This window comes from Copadichromis virginalis, linkage group LG23 (assembly GCF_057382275.1).
Source record: "Copadichromis virginalis isolate Kocher_CV1m ecotype Utaka linkage group LG23, C_Virginalis_male_GT1.1, whole genome shotgun sequence".
In the NCBI taxonomy this organism is placed as follows: Eukaryota; Metazoa; Chordata; class Actinopteri; order Cichliformes; family Cichlidae; genus Copadichromis; species Copadichromis virginalis.
Window position 1 is genome coordinate 2,341,226 of NC_140639.1, and position 19,052 is coordinate 2,360,277.

General features: G+C 40.4%; 1 protein-coding gene across 1 annotated transcript in view; it reads left to right on the forward strand.

The window, feature by feature from the left end:
• The window catches only part of cacna1ea (calcium channel, voltage-dependent, R type, alpha 1E subunit a), a 117,485-nt gene that overhangs the window by 11,299 nt on the left and 87,134 nt on the right, over positions 1–19,052 (forward strand). The window contains exon 3 of the mRNA XM_085448725.1: positions 1,211–1,761. Within this exon, the coding sequence (XP_085304851.1) occupies positions 1,244–1,761 (518 nt within the window). The 5' untranslated portion in view covers positions 1,211–1,243. The remainder of the gene's footprint in view (positions 1–1,210; positions 1,762–19,052) is intronic.

Here is a 19,052-nt window from a genome sequence, read left to right on the forward strand (position 1 = left end):
AACTATATTTTCATTCAGTTTGTGACAACTTTTCATATGTGGAGGCGTTACTGGGGACCTCTTAAGGAGGTGTAGATTCGTAGCGGAAGTCGTCATCAAATCAAGCCGGCCTAGCAATGTTCAGGTGTTGACCTCAGCCTAATGAATGAGTAAGAATACTGAGGCAGGCTGAACACAGCATAGTTCCTCTTCCCTCTTATCAGCTACACTATGCTCGTTTTACTGAGCAGCAGCTTCACCACACACAGTTATTTAGAAGCTTTCCTCTCAGAGGGGCTGTAAAACCAGCGATCGATCATTTGCCAAACTGAGATGGTGAGAGCTCCAGCGTGAGCTGCAGTAACGTAGAGGCTGCGTGATGTACAAGTGAGATGTGCAGCATGACAGGAGAGGACGGGTTGATAAAAATTCTCTCCCTCTCAGTTTTTTTCTTCTTAATTGCACAATTAAACACAGCTCTGGCAGCATTATATTACCATTTGTTTTGAAGTCTGTGTTATTACAGCTTATCTAATTGGTTCTGACACTTGGAGGATTGCTGATATTTTAAGTCGGCTGAGGACACTGAGAGCTATTGGGACACTGGCAAATTACCTCAGGAGTTTAGCTGAACAAATGCATAGTTATACAGTAGCCGGATGTCTTCAGGCTTTTTTACTTGTATTGCCACCCACCCAAACAGCGAGTGTCTGTGTTTCCAGTGGATAGAAGGTAGATGCACAAAGTCTGTTTCAAGAGCATAAACAAAGCCTCCCTTTGTGTCTTTGTTTTACAAAAAATGTTCATATTGTGTGATAGATTCAGCTTTAATAATACAGTTTTATTCAGAACACATTATACTGTTTATACTGTGGATGAATATTGGAAATAGAAGACGTTAACAGTATGAGAATACTGAGTAGCCAAACGATAGACTACTGATACTGGAAAGAGCTCCCAAACCTCAGCTTACAGGTTTCCTATCTACATTCAAGTCGTGTCCTCATATATCACGAGAAGCCTAATAAGGATAGATATTCAAAAATGAAACTTTTTAATCACATTTGTATTTGCTGTCATCTGTAATCAGTGTTTCCACTGCCATTTCAGCTGAATATGAGATCCAGACAAAGTATCTGTTTGATGGTGTCTTTGATATCAGTGATGACTGTGTTCATTTTCTACGTCTCTAACATCTCCTTTCCTGCATTCCTTCTCCTCTCTGTTGCAGCACTATGCTGAGATCCAGAGGCGCTTCCCCACCATGCTGGAAATGGGCTCCTGTTCGGTTAGCTCTCAGTCTCTGACAGGGAACCACAATGCTAGAAGCCCAGGAGGGCCTGACTATCCAGTGGGTGGTTTGGCTGTGGGGGCAATGTGTGGTAGCAGCACCCCCCGGCACCACATCATCCGCCCATCCCCAGCGGACTGCGAGAGCTGGCAGAAGCATCGCGCAGGACTGGGTGGAGGGTCAAAGCTGTATCCTGAATCACACTCCCTCCTGGAGCCCGAAAGCCTCTCAACCAGCTATGACACCCTCCACCTCTCACACGTGTCTGGCCACGCTCCTCCTTTACACCCAAACCGCCTCGGTCTCACCCTTGATGTGGTTTCCACTTTTGATGTTGGAGTCGGGATGCTTGGGGTGGATGGAGATATGGCAGTCAGTCCTAATGTGATCAAGAGACGTCGGGGTGGACTGATTGAGCAGAGAGACATTGTTAAAGCCCACCAAGCTCATAAGATTCAGAGCACACCTCAGGCGCGACGCAAGGAGTGGGAGTAAGTATAAGGCTGATGATACACACTCTTAGATCCCTTTATCTTACCTGCTAAATTACCATGAAGTTGAACTTAAAATCCAAATTTTAAGGTTTATTTTCTCCCAATACTGTTCTTCAGCAATCCAGTGCTCTAAAATCCAGAACTCACATCTGTCTGCAGTGCCTATAAAAGACCACAACCCTTTTTAAAAACACCATTAAAAATAGCTACACACATGTTTTGATATGTTATAGTACCATTACTATGTTGTGGTGTTCCAGCTGGTTTACTTACCTTTGTTGGGACAAAATCCAATCTCCAGACGATTAGTGGCTAGGTTTCAAAAGTCAGAGAAGCTATAAAGCAGAAACAGATTTAGTGTACTGTAAACTGCAGTTTCTCTTCTTTGTTTTGTAGACTTGCCTCTGTGGCACACCAGGGGCCCGTTCTTCGTACGTCGCTTACTACATCCAAGATCAAATGACACATCCAAGATCAAATCATCGCGCTAACCGTGAGCTCGCTAATCCGGTTCCCCGAACACACCTGCTGTTGACGATTACTACAGCTGGACGCAGGAATGTGACATCACTGGGTGTCGTAAAAGGGGCTACGCATCGATAGTAGAAACATTGATCGGCAACCCGCTGATTGGTCGGCGAAAATGTCCAAGGGGCGTGCTCGGTATTTTCCGGCAGCAGAGCAAGAACTCATGAGTGAGGGATTTCAGGAGTTTCAGAGTTTAATTAAAACGCAAGAGAACACTGCAAAGGCTGCAAAAGCAAGGAGAGAGGGCTGGCAGAAAGTTGCTGACAAATCAAACTCGTAGGTAATTTAATAATAATAATAATAATGGATTGGGTTTATATAGCGCTTTCCAAGGCACCCAAAGCGCTTTACGATACCACTATTCATTCACTCCCACATTCACACACTGGTGGAGGCAGCTACGGTTGTAGCCAGGCTGCCATATCGCGCCATCGGCCCCTCTGGCCAACACCAGTAGGCGGTAGGGTAGATCTATCATATGACACTATATTGTCCAATATCATATGGCATTATATTATATTATAATATGTTATATTATATCCCCTTTCACATTAGAGCCACAACAGGACCCACAAGAACATGGGAACAAGTAAAAGTGGAATACAGGAGTATTCTACAGAATGGTAATATTTATCTCTTAGATTGCTTTGCGTCTCTTGGCAAGGTAATACTGGCCTGTAATACTCTGTTAGTTTGTTCATAACAGCAACCAAGAAAAGGGCAGAGGAAAAAAAGACAGGTGGTGGTCCTGCACCCCCTCGTCAACAAGTTGGTTAAGTAAATAATACCCTCACGGGAATATCGATATCTCTCTATGAGCACACTGTCGCGCTGAGCTAAAGGATCCTGTCTGTCCCGCAATATACGCTGAATTCTGAAAACTCTCCTTATCAATCTTGCACCTTCCGCAATGGGTTGGTCGCGTATACGGACAGGACATGGCTGCGACAGGCTTCCCAAATCCACCTTCGCTTTTATAGCCGTGGTCTCTCATCTTGATTACACGAAGTAATTTACAATTACTACTCTGAAATATGAATTACATCTGTAATAATCACATACATGTAATAGAATGTTAATAGTACATTTCCCTTTTTTAGGAAATGACCTGTATGTATCTGTGTGACATCAATAAAAGGATCAAGTGCTGCATTATCTTTAGTTACATTGATAATATTTATTTATGGTGAAACAGTGGAAAAATATCGCTGTTGCTTTCGTATAAATGAAGCGGACATACCTGCGTGGCCGCGATCTAATCCTGTTTACATAAAGTAAACCTGCTCCCGAGCAGGTTTACGCTTACGGCTCTGTTGCTATGACAGCAAGTCCCGGATGAGCTTCGGGGAACCGACTGATCCAGGATCACGCGAAATCGTCAACAATCTAATCCGGCTAACCTACTTAGCGAGGTACGAAGAACGGGCCCCTGGTGTCTATTTATCATTCTGTAAACAGACATGTCAGTCCTCCGGGGACCAAATTTTATTTTGACAGAGCGGACAAATCTGCTGCAATACTAGTAAAACCAATTCAGTGTTCAGCTTTGTCGGGGCCGCTATTTATTTTTGTTTGTCATTAGAAACAGTATTCAGCTCAGGTCAGGAGTGTGAAACCACATCTCCTATTTAAATGTATAAAACAAATATACAGTAAATGTTACAGAGCCAGTAGCCTGAGGATTACAGCTCACATCAGTCTCAGCAAAAGTATATTCACAACTAGTGACTCTGTCATGTTTTTCTCTAAAGGGAAGAACTTTTTTTTCCCATTCATAGCATCAAACACACACTTGCAAATCAGTCAAGAAATATTTTAGAAAAAAAATACTCTTGCACTTATACGAGCTTTTCATGTTTTTATACAGACAACAGTCACTTAGCTTAATATTAGGACTGGAAACCAATCTGCATAAAGCAACGAAATTCACTTAGTGCCACATTTACAGCTCGATTGTTCTCCATTGTGGTCACAGACATGGACAGCTGGAGATGGTCGAGTTCCTGTTGTACTTCTTTGAAGTCTGGGGCAGATCCACAGTCCGTGTAACGTAAATTCTCTTGTGGTTAAAGAAAAAAAAAAACCCTAAACAGGCAGACATGCTGCATCCGCACAGATTGTCGAGCTGTCTGATGGTGAAATTGACATCACTTGGACCACTCAGCAGTTAACATTTTGCTAATCTAGTTAGCTTAGCAATTAGCTAAGCTAACTAGCTAATGGCAATGACTTCGTATAGAGCATAGCATAGCATAGCATCTTTATTTATAACGCACTTTACATCTAACAATGTTGACCAAAGTGCTACAAATATAAAACAGAGAGGAAACAGTTTAAATTGCATATAAAATATCTTAAAATTAAAAATAATATAATTAATAAGAAACATATTAAGAGACATCAACAAGTCCTGCTGTGCTAAAAGCCAAGGTAAATAAATATGTTTTAAGACGTGATTTAAAAACAGATAAGGAAGGTGCCTGTCTAACATGTAAAGGCAACTCATTCCACAATTTTGGTGCTGCCACAGCAAACGCCCGATCCCCTCTGAGCTCACGATTAGTCCTGGGCACGCTCAGGAGGAGCTGGTCTGCCGACCTGAGGGACCATGAAGGTATGTATGGATGAAGAAGCTCAGAGAGGTACACAGGGGCAGCATTGGACAAACATTTAAAAACAAATAAAAGCAGCTTAAAATGGATCCTAAAATGCACGGGCAGCCAATGAAGTGAATATAAAACTGGGGTGATATGTTCGTATCTACGAGTGCCAGTTAAAAGGCGTGCAGCAGCATTCTGGACTAACTGCAGTCGAAAAATAGAAGACCGACTCACCCCAAAATAAAGAGAATTACAGTAATCCAGCCGAACGGTTACAAAAGCGTGGATTACTGTTTCAAATTGCTGTCTCGTAAGAAAGTGCTTAATTTTGGCCAGCTGCCTCAGATGAAAGAAACTAGACCTTACAACCAACCCGATCTGGCTTTCAAGCTTAAGCTCAGGATCCATTTTAAAACCCAGATTAACAATCTCTGGTTTATAGAATGATTTCAGGGATTGCAAATCAACACACGGAACAGCAGTGGAGGCAGGTCTGAACACCATTACTTCAGTCTTAGAATCATTAAAACAAAGAAAGTTTAGCGCCAACCACGACTTGACGTCCTCCAGACATGTTTGTAAACGATTTACAGACGACCCATCTTTCTTTTTAAGAGGAACATAAATCTGGCAGTCATCTGCATAACAGTGAAAAGAGAGTCTGTGTTTTCTAAAAATTGAGCCCAATGGAAGTAAATAAAGTGAAAACAGGATAGGGCCCAGAATGGAACCCTGTGGTACTCCGTGAGACAGCGGAGCTCAGGAGGACTCACAGTTTCCTAAGCGAACTGAAAAGGTTCGGTTTGTTAAGTAAGACCTGAACCATTTCAGAGCCACACCTGTTATACCGACACACTGCTCCAAACGTGAGATTAAGATTTCATGGTCTACAGTGTCAAATGCAGCAGTTAAATCGAGTAAAATAAGAATGACACTTTCACCAGAATCACATGATAAAAATATATCATTAAAAATTCTTAAAAGTGCTGATTCAGTGCTATACATTGCTTTAAAACCAGATTGAAAAATCTCCTGAACGTTTTGTGCATTCAAGTATGAGATCAATTGGTCATATACAATTTTTTCCAAGACTTTAGATAAAAAGGGCAGCTTAGATATTGGTCTAAAGTTCTCAACAGCGTTTGTATCTAGCCCAGGTTTCTTAAGAAGTGGTTGCACTATTGCATCTTTGAAATTCTTTGGAACCACACCTGAAGTAAGGCTGCTATTTAAAATGGTTGGACCTATGGTAGAAAAAACTTCTTTCAGAAAAAGGGGAGGGATAGGATCATAAGGTGAGCCTACAGGCTTTAAATGATCCACCACCTCCTGTAGCTGAGCAAGAGTAACCGACTCAAACTGCTGAAAGACAGCTGAGCAAATTGGAAGATCAGAGGGGTCAGATGTGGGCAAAATAATCTGCGCCCTAGCCGAGGCTACCTTGTTTATAAAGAAGTGCAGAAACCTTTCACACATTTCAAGTGAAGGCTCAAAACTAAGAGCAGAGGGAGAGCTTAAAATAGTCTCAATTGACTTAAACAATATATGTGGTTTCTGATAATTCACCATAATAATGTTTGCAAAGTGTTTCCGCTTTGCTTCTTTTATTGTAAGCTGATATAAGGCCCAGCACTCTCTTAAACTTTGTAAAGAGACCTGTAGGTTATCTTTTTTCCATCTCCGCTCAGCCCTACGACATTCACGCCTCGCAGCACGGGTTTCATCGTTCAACCAGGGTTCAAGCTTTGTCTTAGGATGCTTAATTTTTAGAGGGGCAACAATATCCAAGACAGTCTGACAAGTGGTATGAAACCAAAAACTGAGTTCCTCTACGTATTGGAGTGTCTCAGGAATGGAGAACTGATTATAGTAGGTGGAGAACCGTGCTGCCGTGGAAGAATTTAACAAACGAAATGTCTTTGCAGGGACAAGCCCCTGAATTCATTTCTAGATAAAGAGATGTCAAGCAAACACAACCCCGGCCCTGCCCACATATGTATGAGTATTTTGTTAAAAGTCACACTTTGGCCTTTTGTCCAAACATGAATGCTTTTTTTTTTTTTTTTTTTTTGGCCACTGAAACTAGAAAATCTCCTTGGCGGGTGAATAGTTTCCTTGTTTACATGGGTTCAGGGCCTTTTTTTTTTTACCCTAGATTGTGCTCCGTGTTCTTTTGTAGGCTTTTGATTGACCAACAGTTTCACACATTTAGGGTTGCTTTGGCATGTTCTTGACATTTTTTTTCTTTTTCTTGGTGACAGAAATATTTTTGTATATAAAAATGCCCATGTGTGTGTAAACGTATCGTAAGAGTAGATTCAGCCTCATCTAACAAATCATTTTTATGTCACTTTTGCACATCTTGTGATTGTTTCCTGTTTGAGTTAAAGCGAGTCTTTCATATGCGAAGGTCTAGTAAATACTTTTCATTCAAACTATATTTTTAACACACTGAAAACATATTAAAAACACCATCTAATGCTTACTCAGTGAACAATCCTATAGACTATGTTGACTGTGTGATGTCTGCGAGTATGTGTGTACTCATTCACATGTTCGTACCACGTGCATGTGTGTGCATATATTTAATGGTTTCCTGCCCTGCAGCGCTGTGGAATTTGTAGCTGATTATATCAGTGATGCCCCCCTCGGTTTCTCTGCTGAAGCTGAGGCTTCACCTCTAGTGGTGTTGGCACCCTCTGTGCCTCCCCTCATATCCTCTTCACCGCAGGTACAGGATGCCACGTCTTAACCTGAGCTACTGTATATCTATAGTTAAAGAGATGAAGGACTGTGGAGAATGACAGCACATAGTGGGAGGACAGATGGAACAGAGATGACGTACACTGAATGCAGGATAAGTGTGAGTGGGAAAGAGACTAACGTGAATCAGTTAGAGGAGCAGTTTTCATTGAGAACTTTTCCTGCTTTAATTTGCATTTGATATTTAAATCCATGTGACAGTAGTGTGGAAGTGGGTGATAACCATTCAAACCAGGCCTGTGGAGATGCTCGGCCATGGACTAGATTACTATTCACCGCCCTGCCTAGTATAATTATTACAACACTACATGACTGATCTATAGTTGTGCTGCTGAGGGGACAATGACTAAAGTGAGTCAGGAATCATTACAACCATAAACATCCACCTCTCAGAGCCACTTAGCAGCAAACCCTCAGTTACCTGACACGGAGGATGGAAAATGAGATGATGCACCTGAGCCCACCTGCACACCTGCTTTTGTTTTTCAAAGCAAATTAGTCTGATTTCAGACCAAGCTGCAGCCACATCTCATGAAAAAAGCTAAATTCATCATTAGTGCCATGCTGTATAAATTTAGCCAAATTTGAAAACTCTACAGTATCTTTAAGTCATTATAGTTAATGAGGCCATGTATTTGTTTTGTTTTACTTTCTACTTTTATTTCAAATTAGTTTATATGGAATCTTATTTCCCCACTGGAAAAAACATTTTTTGCTTTAATAACCATTAATACCTAGAAAATCTGAGACATCAATGTTTTTTGATGGCCTAAACAAGTAAACTATGTAATGTAGGATGGACACGCTGAAACATCTCTCTGGTGTCAACTTGAATCCATACGTTCAGTTAACATTTCAAAAAGGAAAAACCAAGGCCAATAAGTCTGCTGTGGACTTTCACAAATACATTCATTCTCACGATCTGTATCAGATTTGGCCCTTAACAATATACAGTATTGTAGTCTCATTGTGATTCATTTGATGGGCATGTTTATGCTCCACAGGGGGAAAGAAACTGTATAGTGTAGACCAGAGGCGGAGCCAGACATTTGAAACACCCGGGGCTTAGCCCAAAGAGTAGTATGTGTTGTGATATTTTGATACCATGGTAGCATTTACAGGATATTGTTTTATTGTGATATTATACAGAAAAGAGTTACTCAATAAGGCCCATTTAATAGTTGTTTTTCTCTTTCTCTGTGACCCAAGAATTAATGTGTAAGACTCACAAGCTGGTACCCCAAGGTCGAAAACACCACAGAGACGAGACCACTTCCTTACTCCCATCCTCCCTTCTTTATCTCTTAGAAAAAGGCTCGTTAAAGGCCAGGTGGTTTGTTTCAGAATTCACTAATGAAAGAACTCTGTATTCTATGTCTAGGAGTGTATTTTGCTGGGATGATCATAAATTGTAGCTGAACTGATAAACTACACACAGGATACTTCTTTGCTCACAAGGCAGGAAGACGTTTCCTTATTTGGTCTGTACCGGTTTGAACTGAGAACTTGCTGACACACGAACCTTTTTTTCCTCTATATAAGCTGTTATGTACTAAATAAACCTTTGAGTCGATTGGGAAGGCAACCTAAAGCAGTCTCTGTTTTCTTGTTCTCCCAAGCTGCTCCCGACGTCGTAACTAACCCAGCTGAATGGCATACCTGAGTGTTACTTTAAATAATTAGGAATCTTAGAAGGAAAGGACAGAACTCTGCTTATCGCTCGTGCCTTGGAGGGAAAACCGGGATGGACATTTTTTCCTTCAGTATGCATGTGGGATTTTTTTTTTTTTTTTTTTTTGGGGGGGGGGTGTAGAAATGACTGAAAGATTAATAGGCTCTGTTCAAAAAAGAATGACTTCATATAGGGAAAAATATATATCACATGTGCAGGACGCCTTAAACTAGTTTTTTAATTAAGCAGCGAGGCAGAACAAGGTCAGGGCTGTATCAAGACACAGGGACTAAACCCCAATTCAACCAGACCCAGAACTGATCCAGAATTAAAACAGGACTACAACAGTTCAAAATCAGGACTACTGAGGACTTAACCAAGACAGAACCAGAATCAGAACTAGATGATAGCACTAAAAATCATCATAGACCTGCACTACACTTATTTTTTAATTCTACCAAAGTCCACTATTTAGATTGAGAAAAGTTTATATAATTATTTAGCCTTGTTGTGCAAACAAGCCTGCAGAACTTAATAAATACAGAATTTGAAAAATAACAAACCTAAAAAGAAACACTAGGTACGAGATACATGAGGACCTATGATACAGTGATACTTTTGGTAAACAACCATTTGACTAACATGTGTGTCTCACCTGCTCTTGTTCCACCTCTGTTCTGTCCTCGTTCTCCTCTCTCTCCCTCTTTGTGCTGACAATCATCAAATATACAGTTGAAACCAGATATTTACTCTTCAGATAAAAACACTTTTTTAATTGTAACATCAAATCAGACTAAATGTTTATTTCTTTAGATTGATAAATATAAAAACATATTTGTTAACTTTAAGAGTAAAGAGAGAAACTATCTGTATTTCTTAATTGCAAATGGCACCAAATTGTATTCAAACTTGAGCCACATTTATGGAGCTCCACAGTTCTTTTCCTGGTGTTTTGGTTGATATCTCTTGATTTTCCCATGTCAAAGAAACAGGCTCTGTGTTTTGCCTTATATGCATCCACAGCTGTGCCACCAGTTTACTCACATGGACTCTACTAACCTATCAGAAGCTTCTTCAGCTCAGAATCGAATCGTCTGGAGTTTTCTTATTAATTAACAATAAATTTAGTGTACATGTACTCCTAAATTTGATGAAAGTGATAAAAATAGCTCTGTCTCTCTTTATTCTGAAATTTAACTAATTCAAAAGATATTTCAATATTTATCTAAAACAAAAGTTTACTCTAAATTGATGTTGTACAGTAAAAATGTTTTATGTTTTCTCCCTAAAGTGTAAATATCTGGTTACAAATGTGAATATCCTGCTGTGTACTGAAATCCCTCTTGTTTTGCATAGAAATATACTGAACAACATACAAAGCATAATATATAAAATAACATTTACCTGAGTTTTTTCTTTGAAAGAACCCTCGAATGTCCATTCTTATGTTTCAGTACATAACTGAAACCGATTTAGTCGGGGAGGGTAAGAACTGAAAATATGAAATAAACACACGTAAGCTAAGACTCTAAAAAAAATAGCATTTGTTCGGCTTTTCATTTTGCCATTTGTTGATTCACTTGAAGAGCAAGTAAAATAATATTGGTCAAGTGATCAGTTTCATATCAATCTTTCGTGATGCACCGTCATATTTACATTATTTGTACGGTACGAATTATTTGCTTTGGTACCTGCTCAAACTTAAGCTCTCTTTAGTATGGCTGGCTCCGTCTCTCCAACAGCGCACTCACGGGCAGCAGCTGCCCCGCCCCCTCGCTCAGTCGCTTAGTGCCTGAGCTTGGATCATACCAATATCAGGGGGGGATTCACGCACAGTCGTAAATTCCCACAGTGTGCACTATGTGCTTCGAATATTGTGTGTACTTTTTGTTTTATACAGTTGTCAGCCAGGCATCTAACTATGAAAAAATTACACTCCAAAATACCCCGGGCTTCTGACAAAACAACCCGGGCTTAAGCCCCGTAAGCCACCCCCCCGCTCCGCCCCTGGTGTAGACCAGCAGTCACTGGACTGTTTCCTCTGAACACTTTGTTCTGTGAAAAATAATGAGCTACGGATTTTGTCTTTTGGCATTTTTATGTAATTCCTGTGGGAAACCAATGAAATATTAGCTTGTCACACACAGCTTAGTTGAAAGACAGGTTGAAACAACAAACACTTGATATCATGCTTTGTACAGGAAGCAATTAAGCATCCAAGACTAGTAACGTGTCTTTTAATCAGGAGTGGACTGTGTTTGTGTGTTTGTGTCTGTCTTTGCAGGTGCGTGTGTGTGTTGCATTTCAAACATAGCGGTTAGGATATTAACATCCGTTCGGAAGATCTTAATGAAATAGCAGTGTTTGGAGTCGGCATTAACTTGATGCTGATGACAGTGATCAGCTGGAATCAGTCTGGCTTTAGGAGGCTGGTCACCAACAGAGGAAAGCACCAAATATGTTTCTGGTCCTGCTTGACCTTTGTGTTGATTTGTGTCTGAGTACGTGTGAATGAAATGAGTAATGGGTGAAATTGTAAGATCAGTGACTCTATACAAAATATGCACGCCTTTCCATATTTGAACATGAGTGCAGTATTCAACTAGCATGCTTGGTTAGTGTGTAACCGGCTTCTGCTTCACCCACTGCAACAGGCCGGCCCAAACAGACTCATCGACTCTGTGTTGTGTTTTTACGAAGACAAGGAGTCTCTGATTGATTGTCGCCACTTTATTTCTCGAATGGAAACAACGGTGTTGTATCAGTGCAAAGGGCACGCCACACACCACTCCGCACAGCACACTACAGCAGAACATCCCATTAGCATTCTGCTTTAGCATACAGTTTAACACAATATTAAACAAATGCAAAGTACATAAAACTGGTGTTGGACATGTGTCCACTGAGCACTGATTACACTCGGTGCCCATCAGTTGATCAAACAAGTTTTATGTGTCTGTACTACTTAGCTACAGCAGACTGGCAGCGATTACTGCAGCAAACCTAACCGGCCACACCGAGAGGGGGCGCTGTTTCCCCATTACGCTGACATTTGTGGCAAGTGAAGTAATACCACAGAAACACTGTTACATTAGCAACTCACAAACAGTATAAAAGGTGGGCAGAGCTACTGTTAAGTTGATTTCTGAATTCAGCTTTTTCACCATCGCCATCTTAAGGCTTCAAAAAAACTGGAAGTGACAAGAGGAGCGGTTCAGCCTGTAAAACTGTTAAGTGGTGAATGACTTTTCAGTCTCAGTTCATTAGCCAATAAGTACAATAAACCTCTATTTTGAGCCATAGAACGACCAGGACTTATAAAATAGTGTTTACTATATGACCAGGAGTCTTTTTGCAATTACAGCTATCGCCATCTGGTGGCCTTCAGATATATTGCAGGTTTAAGGTGCTTCCACATTGGTGTCACTTTTCACATCTGTCCAAGTTTTATAGTGTCTGTTGAGGTTTTGCATACATGTTACCACATGGATGTTAAATTGGGCCTGTGACAGTCAGTGTAGGATCAAGTGGACAAGGCTCCATCCGCAAACGTAAGTCATCAGTCTGTGAACATCTGGTAACTGACTGGTTAGAAAAAAACTCCTTGTGACTGCTTTGGTCACAAGCAGCAAGCTGTAGTGAGAGTGTGACACAAACGGGAAATGGAAATCCATGAAAGGTAAAAGTTCTGCCTTTTCAAATATATTAGCTGTAGCTGAGTCCTAGCTAACAGTCCCCATTTCAGGTTCGCGTTACACTCTTTTAACTTTTTCTACTGCTCGACTACTAGTTTTTTATTTTTGTTTTTTTCCTACAGGCCTACCACAAAGGTCTGTGAACAGCTACATTTTTATTCCATGAGAATTGACTTCCAATCCTCAAGTGGCCATTAGAGGAGCAACACTTCTGGCGCTGCCATGTTGGCTTTGTTTTTCTCCTCCAGTGATTCCCGCTTAAGTCAGGTGGATATTATGATGTTTATTCCTGTGGCAGGTTTTAATTTTTGTCTATTTTTCACACATTTTACAAAAGCTCGAGTGCACTATCACAGTATTCAGTGTCATTGCACAGTTGGCCATGTTTTGACGATGGCATTTAGATGCCCTCTGCCGAGGTCCCAGGATATACTCGTGGCTTTTTAAAAAGGGCTTGTGATTATATTCCTTTCAACATTGGGCAATTCTTTCTAGAAGAAGAGACGTTTATAGGCCTAAAAACTGGGAGGATTACAGTATAAAGTTGGGAAGCACTTGTTTGAATATTCAGCGCCTCTATTCTTAAATATATACTTTCATGGATGTAAAATTGCACATTTGCTGTATTTGAATAAAAGTACAAAATTATACTATGAAATCCAGCAAGTGTGGGAAAAAATGTTCTTCGTTGTTTTCCTGCACTGATCAAGACAAAATCTCATTAGCAGACAGCAGCGGCATTAGGTGCTGCAGACAAAATCCTAATTTCCGGAGCAATCTTATCGAAGTGAAGAGAGAAACAGTAAAAGAAGAGCTGCTGGCTGAGTGGGAATGGTGGTTAATTTAAATGCTGCAAGCCACAGATTCAAGGCAGTTAGAGCTGTTAAACTAATGGCAGCATATGTTGAATCCATGACTCATTAAGCTGAACTTGGAAATGGAAGCTGAACAGACTTCTGAAAGAATGGCATGACGATCTACCGTAAGCACAAACTCAGTATACAAGTGACAACACTGAAATGGGGCTTTACGCCTTTAGTATATTCTTGAAAGTCTGGGTAATTATCTTTGAAATGTTTATTGTATGTGGATTCCAGGTGTAACCCTAATGGTGACTTTAAAAACTGTTTCTGGTATCACACCTGCATCTGGGTTTGCTCTGTTTCTTCTGCTCTGAACTCTTCTGTCTAAGGGTCCTTATACCCGCCTAAGTTCTGCCAGCCCATATTTATGGTAAATGGATGCAGGATTAATGAGAATTAAGTGACTGAGTGCAGTGAGGATACAAGAGGAGTGTTCAGTACACCAGTAAATACCAACACTTCATCGCGGTGCTGGAGACCCAAAAATGGGTTAATTGCGTGTTTGTTTTCTCCCCTTCAGATGCAAAACTGAGCAATATAGAGTCAATATAAGTGATCAAGTTCTTGTGTCACTGTTTTCATAGAAACCACTGGTTAAAGAAGGCGTGTTGAGAAATTGCACTGTTTTATTTATTGACTTGGCACAGAGTTCATGTTGTGAATTGGAACAAGCCACAGGGTACTCATTAAAACATTTTCAAAATGGAACCTTTCCAAAAAAATCATTAGCAATAAAACTCACAAAAACATTGAGTCCTACCAGAGAGAGCAGAAGGTACAGCACACTCCTCTGGTTGCTCAGCTCGGTTTCACTTTTGCTTTTCAGAGAATATACTGCAACAGTTACTGAGCTGAATCAGTCATACCGCCCAAACTATTTACTGATCTGCCTTCACACACATATGAACCTGAGTGGCATCTTATTCTTAATCCATTAGGTTTAATTTTATATCAGCCCACCGTTTGTAGCTATAACAGAGTGTACTTAGGGGGATGTTTCACTGTCCTTCCACAAGTGAATTTGTGAGGTCAGACACTGATGTTGGATGAAAAGGCCGGCTCGCAGTCTCCACTTGAATTCATCCGGGTGGTGTTCTGAGTTTTTCTACACCACACTTGTCCAGTCAGTCATGTTGGAGCAGAAAGGGACCATCCTGAAACTGTTCCCACAAATTTGTGAGTATGAAATCATCCAAAATATGTTGGTCTGCTGAAGCATAAGAGTTCCTTTTAATGGACCTAAGAGGCCAAGTGCAGTTCTTAAGAAACAGGCTCCCCACCCCCACCGAACTACACTTGACACAATGCAGTCAGACAAGTAACGCTCTCCTGGCAACTGTCAAACTCAGACTCGTCCTTCAGATTTCCAGACGGAGAAGCGTGACTCGTCACTCCAGAGAACACATCGCGGCTCTAGAGTCCAGCATGGCTTCACCACTGCAATGCACTGAAGCTTTGCATTGCTCTTGGTGATGTAAGGCTTGGATGTAGCTGCGGAAACCCATTTCATTAAGCTCTCTATGGCCTGTTCTTGAGCTAATCTGAAGGCCACATGAAGTTTGGATGTCTATACGCCCCACCGAGCCTGCTCTGTGATTTTACGTGGCCTACCACTTTGTGGCTGAGTCATTCCCAGTCGCTTCCACTTTATTATTATAATACCACTAACTGTTGACTGGAATATTTAGTAGCAATAAAACACTTGCAGACTTCTCACAAATGTTTTCATGACACGAGTTATTGTCTCTGTAATATGATTCTTTGTTTTTCTGCTGACCACACGCATTAAAAAATCAGCACCCCGAAGACTTATCGAGGGACGTCAATTCAAGAGTTCATGCAATACTTCACAGTGCTTCACATCCAGTAGTGGTCATAGCAGACGAGGACACGAGTGCATCAATGTCGTTTTGCATTTGTGTGTGAGCGCATGTGGTTTCCTGCACAGGCCTGTGTTTCTTGTACCTGTTGTTAGTATTCCTGGCAGAAATGTTTACAAGATTGGATAAATTGTGTGATATTTATTTCCCATGATTACACTCTGATTAGAGCGAGCATGTAATTCCATCCCCCACAGATGAAGGTGAAAAATTGCCTGTTTACAGAAGTGTCTGTCTGGTTCTTCACACACTGGGCACAACTTATTTATTCGTACAGCCACTTTAAGAAGAAAGAGCTTATTAGGTCTTATGGTTGAGTTTTTTAATTGTAGAGTGTAAAACCCATATTTTGTAAATTTTAGCCATGCTAGTTGGAATAACTCTTGGTGTAACAGTGTTGATTTGTTAGAAGTGAAATATCTCAGCCTATTGACATGGATATGCATAAGATTTTCTGCCATTCATCACTGCAAAGTCTGCCTGCTTTCTCAGTGTGTTTGCCTCTTGCATTAACAGAAGGTTCACATTTCTGGGCTGGAGTTAAATGCCTCAGTAAATCTTTGATAGATTGCCATGAAATTTGGCTCAGACATTTATGTGATCCTCAGGATGAACTGTAATTGCTTTGGTGGATCTTTCATTTTCATCCAGTCATCATCAGGTAAAAAATTGTAATATAATAATTTGGTCTGTAACAAAGATCAACAAAACAAATGAAATCAGCAGCTCTAGTTGAAATTCCTTTTAATCTTAATGCACCACTGTGCAAGTATAACATGACTTTTACCTGCCATGTTAGATTCAAGAATGAAGCTGTAAAAGTTATTAATAAATGATAAAAGTGATACTTCATTGAGTAATTATATTTAACAATTAAATTTGAATGAATGATATTTACTGATAATTAATTATGTCGTAATTTGATGAAATAATAAAAAGGAGGCTACACAGCAGTTTTTGTGAAAATGGTTCGATGTTTTTCCTTTTAGCTCGGTAAACCTGTACAGCAAGACTCAAAGCTCTGATTACCAGTTTTATCAGTGGTGAGAGAATTCAATGCGACCAAGGCAAGAGCAGTCAGTACGCTGACTCTAATTTTTTAATAATGGATTGCATTTATATAGTGCTTTTTGAGACCCTCAAAGTGCTTCACAATTCCACCATTCATTCATTCATTCATTCATTCATTCAGTCATTCATTCATTCATTCATTTGTCGTTGTCATCATCTATTGCACTTAAAGACACACCTGGTAGACCAAAGTGCTGTACAATATAAATATAGTAATACAATAGCAAAAACCAGACATAGCAATAAAATTAATTTAAAAAAACCGTCAGTCACCCACAGAGTTGTTGCATTCACACACTGGTGGAGGCAAACTACAGTTGTAGCCACAGCTGCCCTGTACTAAAAATAACCTATTAGTTGGCCAGTTAGTATTGTTGTCATTTAATTTTAAGAATTTAAAAAGACAAGTTTAGATTTTACCAAGAGAAAAGACACAAGGCAAAGGCTACATTGTGACAAAGTGGCACAGAAGGGAGGACCAATACACAAGAGAGGGAGAGATCATAAAACGCAGGTGATACAAATCGGGGCACAGCAGGTAATCGGAGCAGAGGGAAACACACAAGGGAGGAATCGTAGCTTCTAAAAAGACGAGATTAATAGATAAAAAGCAAAGTGCAGAAAAGGACAAAAGGTGCAGAAAAAGGTTTGACAATAATTAGACTCTTCATGACAGTAAATTCATCCATGAATTCAAAGTTGAATCATTAGATTTTCTCCTCATGTTTGCACACAAAGCAATACCACAGGAAGAGCACTCTGCACTGTGGTGCCCTCAGAGGCTCTCACACATCAGTGCATTTGCAGCCTGGGAGGAAATAAGTTGCTCTGCAGCTCATTTACACATTTTTATCCCACATTTGTCTCTCATAAGCACAGGAGACGTGTGAATACAACTCAAAACTGCACACAAAACCCAAAAATCTGAAAGTCATGAAGCGCTGCTTGTTTTGGTGATTCCACCGCCACGTTAAACACTTTCTGTTTAGCTTCCTGTTTTTGTCCTTAGAGTGACTGAAACTCTTCTTTGGCTCAATTTTAGGTCAGCGGTTGAGTTCTGTAAAGGTCATCACAGCTTCTTCCATCAGTGTTTTGCGAGTAAAGGTTCGACACTATATTAGGCCTGAACCTTTCTAATTGCACACAGCTGAGAGAGAATCGGTCTCTCCCTGTGTTGGACTCCTTTTCCTTCATAATTGTCTCCCTGTCAGTGTCAGGCAGACACCCAGTGCAGTTTAAATGTCAGAGCTGTTTGTCATAAGTGAATTATTAATGATGACATGCTGAAAAGCTATTTTCTTTACCACAAAACCATGCGCTGTCAAACCATATTCAGAAGGGAGAAGGCAGCGTTATTAAAATAGAACGTGATTCCTGGGAAATCCATACAAATGGCTTCTGTTTCACACGGTGCAGCAGTGTTTTCATTCAGGCTGGCTTGATGCTTTGCTTGAAACAACTGTCTGTGCTGCGTTTAGGACGGAGAGCTTCTCATTTAGTGAGAAAATGATGAACTGTTTCATTAATTCTCTCTCTCTCAGTTCGCTCTGTCTGTTTGGTTTGCAAAATACTGAAAGCTGACATTGATGATGACCATCAGAGAGATGGAAAGAGAACTTGAGTTTGAGCGATGTGTGACCTGTCAGCGGATGATGGTTTAGGAGTTTGACGAAATGTTGCTCTCGGGTGCAAAACAAGGAAACAGTGATGGGAAACCTTGTGAGTGAATCAAGGACAGGAAGGCACAAAAGTGGTTTGAACTCTTCTGATTAAATTTGATGCACTATTGTCTTGAAAGCTGTTCCCTGCTCAAAATGAGTGTCAGAGGGACGAGTACAGCTGAATGGTCTGCATATACACAATAACACTGTTACCTTACATAACAGAAATCTATTTCTCTGATTACTGTGGTAATCATTTTCTTCAGAAAAGGCAACCTTACAACATTCCTTTGCTTTTATAAGCCTGGATTCATTCTGGTGAAGAACGTTTTACCAACCACCCACCTATTCCCATTTTCAGTCTCTAATATCACTATAAAACATTTCAAAATAATCTACAAAAGCAAAAACACGCTTACACAACTGGTGTTTTGATGTCATAAATGCTCATAGTTACAGTTTAAACATAGTGACGTTTATCAGGTATGATGGTCCCACGATCAAAAGTTAAGAGACTAAAAGCAAACGTCTTTTAGACTCGCAGAAATGTCACAC